A 6,000-nucleotide genomic window follows, 5' to 3' on the forward strand; every position below is an offset into this window, starting at 1 on the left:
ACATTTTTGTTAAAAAGATTGAGAACATCCATTCAGCTGCCTCTGCTTCTTCCCTCCCTTCCCCTAACCCATCGGGCCTTACTTCCTCTCCGTTTTCCCCTTGCCCTTACCCTAAATTTGCATATTTTTCTAGTTTCTATCCTATCTCTCTTCTTGCCCTTTCAAAACCCATCTCGTCAATGAGACCGACCTCCTGCTTTCTCTTGATACTATTCCGACTAAATTGCTGACCATCCAACTTCCTTTCCTGGTTCCCATGTTAGTGGATATTGTTAACTGTTCTCTCTCCTCAGTTATTATCCCCCTATCCTTCAAATTTGCTGTTCTCATCCCTCTGCTCAAAAAAATCAACCCTTGACCCCTTCCGTCCTTGCAAATTATCACCCCCCTCTCCAACCTCCCTTTCCTCTCCAAAGTCCTTGAGTTACCTCCCAAATCCGTGCCCATCTTTCCCAGCACTCCTTGTTTGAATCCCTCCAATCTCTTTCTTTTTCTCTCTTTCTCTCACTCTTTTTCTCTCTCTCTTTCTCTCTTTCTCTTTCTTTTCTCTCTCTCTCTTTTCAGAGGAAATCTTCCCCATCCCAAGAGTGACTTGGAGGATGAAAGTTCATGGTACTGGAACAATAGTCCAGTATATGTAGCCAGTAGACTAACCCTGTATCTGTACTACACATTTTTGTGGGCGCTGAATACAGTTTGTACAAGAGAATGTAATTTTCAGGGCAGCTGCAAGCAATTTAACTGCTTCACAGACAAGTAAGAGATTTGTATTTCTGTCCTATTTTCAACAATGAACTGCGCTGTGATGGCAACTGCGTGACTTTACCTATATACAGCAATGAGACCTGGATAAATAACAGTGCTTGGAGTGAGTGAATTGTCCGCTTTACCCCTTGTATACCGGATAGCTCTGCTGTCCTGTCAGGCATCTTGTGAGCAGACTGTTAGTGGAGAATATGGGATTTCTATTTTTGATGTAGCTTGATATAATTGTGAGATATCCTGGGAATGCAGGGTTCCAAGTTCATTTCTAACTTGAATTAGAATCCAACAGACAAAATAAAATTGCTTTCCATACAAAACTACATCGTAAATATTAAGAACTTTTTCTTGCTAATAGATTTGGCATTCAAAAAGAAAAACTGAGCCCAGATCAACCAAAGCTCCGTTTCAGCCAAACCATATGTAACCAATTCCAGTTTAGATTACTTTTGGCCAGATGTGGGCTCTGCCTCCAAACAACTACTGGACTTAACCCTCTCAGAATTGGAATACTATTTGGGACCAAACCCCAAAATAGGCTTGCACTTTCTTACTGCAATTATATAGGACATTGATGAGACCACATCTGGAGCACTGTGTACAGTTTTGGTCTCCTTACCTAAGGAAGGATATAAAAACGGTAAATGCAGGGAGATACTCAGGTCAGTCAGCATCTGTGGAGAGCAAAACAAGGCTACCATTTCAGCTTTCATCAGAAGGATATAGTTGCCTTAGAGGGGGTGCAATGAAGTTCACTGGATTGATTCCTGGGATGAGAGGGCTGTCCTATGAGGAGAGATTGAGTAGATTGGTCCTATACTCTCTGGAGTTTAGAAGAATGAGAGGTGATCTTATTTGAAACATATAAAATTGTTAGGGGGTTTGACAGGGTAGATGCCGAGAGGTTATTTCCCCTGGCTGGAGAGTCTAGAACTAGGGATCATAGTCTCAGAATAAGGGGTCGGTCATTTAAGACTGAGATGAGGAGAAATATCTTCACTCATAGAGGCTGTGAATCTTTGGAATTCTCTACCCCAGAGATTTGTGGATGCTCAGTCAGTGAGTATATTCAAGACAGAGATTGATAGATTTTTTTTGGACACTAAGGGAATCAAAGGATATGGGGATAGGGTGATAAGTGGAGTTGAGGTAAAAGTTCAATCATGATCTTGTTGAATGGCTGAGCAGGCTAGATAGGCTGTATGGCCTACGCCTGCTCCTATTTCATATGTTCTTGTGTTCTTAATTTCTCAATCATTTTTGCATTTGTGCTATGCTCCAATTTTGTTTTATAGTTTTCCTTTGAAATCTGCAGACATACATATTTTTAATATCAAAGTGATTATCTGCACATACATTTTTGTGTCCTTCTGTGCATGTGGTCGGTCGGACCCACCCCTTTTTGGGGGGTAAGAAGAGGGGAGAGAAAAAGGGAATCAGAGGGGGAGACAGCGAGGAGAAGAGGGAATTGGAGGGAGGAGAGTGGGGGAGAGAGAGGAGATCAGGATCACTGCGGGGTGGTAGGGGAGGGAAATGAGAGCGAGATCGTGATCCAGATGGTAAGACTGGACAAAATCCAGAAATCACGACACTGTCACTCTTCACTTCATAACCACTAAACCTGTTAACAATCCCCAAATAATGTCCCATCTATGAGGGGGAGGAGGGGAAGGTCAGGATCTTGTTGGGGGAGGTCATGAATCAAGGGGAGAGGAACTTGGGCAGGAGGAGAAGGTCAGGAACCCAGGCGGTGGGGAGAAGGTCAGAAGCTTGGGTGGAAGGAGGTCAAGAACTTGACCGGGTTGGTGGGGGAAGATCAGAAATTTGAGGGGAGTAGGTCAGAAACTTAGGCAGGGAATGGGGGGCGGGTGGGGACTAGATCATGTACTTGGGCGGGGGGGCAAGGAACTTGTTTGGGGGGTGGAAGAAGGTATTAGCCCGTGAGGCTGATCCCTGTCTGTTCCAAGGAAGCTCTGTTCTATCCTGGAGTAGGCAGTCAGAATGGCTTGAATTACACTTTGCAAAGTAACTGATTACGTAGACAGGGAAGATCTAATTACACATTCCAGAGAAACTGCTGGGTGTGTTTGTGCCCCAAGGGGTCCAATCAGCAATCAGGACTTGTCATCCAAGGGGACCAATCAGAGCTATTGGCGTTGCGAATAAAAACACGACTTTTTTATATATATATATTAATGGGATTCTCCCTCCTGTCCTGAAGGTGCCGGGGTACAATCCCACGGGCGCAACAAACTCTCTGGTATCTCCCCCAGATGGCAATCTGTGAGCCTGGACAGTGAATAGTGGAGAATTAAACCATAAAGGGCAGCCCAGTTCTGTGCATGTGCATTTTCCACTGGGGATGAGGAGTGGTCATTGGGTCGTGTTGAGGAACAGAAATCCTAGCTGATCATTTTTTTCACTCTCTGTAACTTGGGGCTGGATAGTTACTGGGCAGATTGCATAGGCAGAGGGGGTGGACTTTTGGGCAGGAAACCCGGATTCTGAGTTTCCCCGCATGCTGTGGAGTTTTAACTTCACAGAGTGTGACTTTTGGCCCTACCAGGAAGTCAGCCTGTTTAATAGGCTTGGCTTTCAGTGAGACGGGGAGGACACTGGAGGAAGCCACAGGACTGGGTGGGTCTGATCCACAACCCTGGGGTCCGATTGCTGACCCCAGGGGCAGTCTAATCCCCGACTCAGTTGGGGGCGGGCAGCATGATCCCAGGGGAGTGTTGAATGGATGGGTGTAGGGGGGGTGGGGAGGGGGGGGCAGTGGAGTCTGATAGTGGGGGAGCTTGAGGGGGGGGGGGGCCGGGTGGAAGCACTCCTGCTCCTCCTAACCCACAAGGAGTGCTCCCAGAGGTTGTTCCGCCTCGCTGTAGCTGCCAGAGCCCAGATAACCCGGCCGACCACAATTAAATCTGCAAAGTAGGTTAAATCTGAGGCTCCCAGCCTCATTAACATATATTTAAAATGCCAACCCACCTTCCCACATTGTGGATTTGCACGATCTTAGTCACAAGTGTGATGGTATGGCAACAAAGTATTTTCTGACGGATTCTGGTGGAAATTTCTATTGTAGCAATGACCTTTTAAATCTTCATAGAATTCCTCTTAAGTGGAATCCTCTGGTACAACACTAAAACTGCAGGATTGTTGCAGTGTGTGCAATTTGGATGATGTGATTGTGTTGAGCCGTATAGCTTTGTGTTGTGGAAGACTAACATTGAATAAGTTCTCCCTCTATCTTTGTTTTGAAGGTCAATGTATTTTCACTTTCATATTCTGTGTGCCCTTGTGCTGCCAGTTCTGGCAATGAAAAACCTGAAGTGTGTCGAAAAGGTAGCACAAATCGATCGAACCTCCTTGAATACCAACTCCTCCAACACAGCCCCCAATCGCCGACAGTCCAAGAAGGAGCAGTAATGACTCGGCATAAGTGAAGTGAGATATGCAAAAGAAAAACTGTCGAACGAAGAAGAAAGATAAAAGACCCAGCAGTTTGTATCTGGCCGGTCTTAATCACAAGGGTGACCTACTGAAGATTTAATGAATGAAACGGTTTGATGAAGTGTACGTTTGTTTACTATACAGAGATCCCTGCATTGAACAGCCACTTCACTAACTCCACTCTAGCTGCAGTCATTGAGCCTGGGTCACTGGGGTGTCTGTCGAATGCAGGCATTGCTGTCATTTGTCACCTTGTTGAGTTTTTTTTTCTCAAAATGGTATGATTGTCCCATGAATTTTTGGACACTTCCATTGTGGATGATATGTGTACATATGTAATGACCTCTCATCAGCTACCAGAGAATTGCTGGTGAAGTCTTGAAGTTGAGTAATGGTTCAAGATTTATTTTGGCCAGATTGTTAAAATACTAATGCTGTTGCTATAAATCTATCGTTTCCCATTGATCTGCCATATTTCTTATAACCTTTGCCCTCGCCAAGGGGCACTTTAGCCCTCCTACCAACAAGGCATTCATACCATTGGTTTTCCTTTCCTGAGCAAACTGTTAACATAGTCGCAAATTCCATACTATTGATTTGTAATCTGATAATCTCTGAGCCGCGAGCAAATAAGTGCTTGGTTTTGACTGGTCATAGCTTGGGAATACAAAGCTGACTGTTCTGAGGAAGGTGAGTCTCCTCTGTGCTGACTGGAGCCCCTTAACAGTAGTGACATTGCACCCATCCTTCACCTTCGCTGGATGAAGAACGCGTACAGATTAAAAAGGGGTAGGGGCGTGCAATGGGAAAATGATCATCCAGTGTACCAGCAGTGGCGGATTGTTTCATTGAAGTGTAGCAGCTAACCGATTACAGTGACTGAGGTCAGGAGCGAACGGTTCCGCAGGTTGCGCTAAATATGAAGTCGCCGAACTTGCAATAATTCAGTGTTCTGTTTTGTTTGTAAAATTCTCGATGAATTCAAAACCACTTGTAAGTAAGAGCATATGTACAGGTATGCTAATAGATTTTATAATTATAGAAAACTTGATGTTGCCAATACTTTTATATATTAAAGCTATTTATTTATTTTATTTAGTGCCCAAAGCCTTGCTTATTGCAGCTGACAATATGTTTGTTTGTTTATCTAGGTCTTTTGCAGGGAACTGGGTTTTTGAAGGCAGATTCATTTTTGTGTGCAAGTGGGAGAATTGGCAAAATTTGCTTTCCTCCTCTTCTCTGTATGATGAAATAAGGTGCTGACCAAAGCCTGAATGGATCCTTGAAGGAATAACTACAGCTATTTCATTTAGCTTGGTATTGTTAGGTTAAAATTAGATAGTCTTTAGTTAGTGTGGCCTGTTGAGTTAGCAAACAGCAATATATTGCAACAACAATGTCTTAGTGATATAAAAGGACTTGAAACCCTCTAATGAAGATGTCCTGTAGTAATGAATCATCGACAACTAAAACTACTAGTATTACATGCTTGGTACCAGAAAAATAATCTTGTCTTGTGAACATTGGTGGTTCCATATGTGAAGTGGGTCTGAAGATGTTTGGCACATTGTTCTTGTGCCGGGGGTGGGGTAAGAGTAGAAGGGGCTTTGCTCTGCATCAAGCTCTGTTGTGGCAGCAAAATATTTCCTGGTCATGCTAAAAACTTACTTTACCAGAAAGTTCTCTATTGTAGCATTGACCTTTTAAATCTTCTAAGAATTCCTCCGAAGTGTTTGACCAATGAGAGTGAATATTTGAAATGGAAAGTGTTGCACCCTCATCATT

At 43.9% G+C, this 6,000-nt stretch overlaps 1 protein-coding gene across 4 annotated transcripts in view; it reads left to right on the plus strand.

The window, feature by feature from the left end:
• The window catches only part of LOC139264342 (lysophospholipid acyltransferase 1-like), a 192,602-nt gene extending 187,293 nt beyond the window's left edge, over positions 1-5,309 (plus strand). For all 4 annotated transcript variants that reach the window (XM_070880628.1, XM_070880629.1, XM_070880631.1 and 1 more), the window contains one exon: positions 4,026-5,309. In XM_070880628.1, coding sequence (XP_070736729.1) covers positions 4,026-4,191 — 166 coding nt within the window. In that variant the 3' untranslated portion in view covers positions 4,192-5,309. The remainder of the gene's footprint in view (positions 1-4,025) is intronic.
• Positions 5,310-6,000: the final 691 nt, after the last annotated feature.

The sequence above is a fragment of the Pristiophorus japonicus genome, chromosome 5 (genome assembly GCF_044704955.1).
Source record: "Pristiophorus japonicus isolate sPriJap1 chromosome 5, sPriJap1.hap1, whole genome shotgun sequence".
Taxonomy (NCBI): domain Eukaryota; kingdom Metazoa; phylum Chordata; class Chondrichthyes; family Pristiophoridae; genus Pristiophorus; species Pristiophorus japonicus.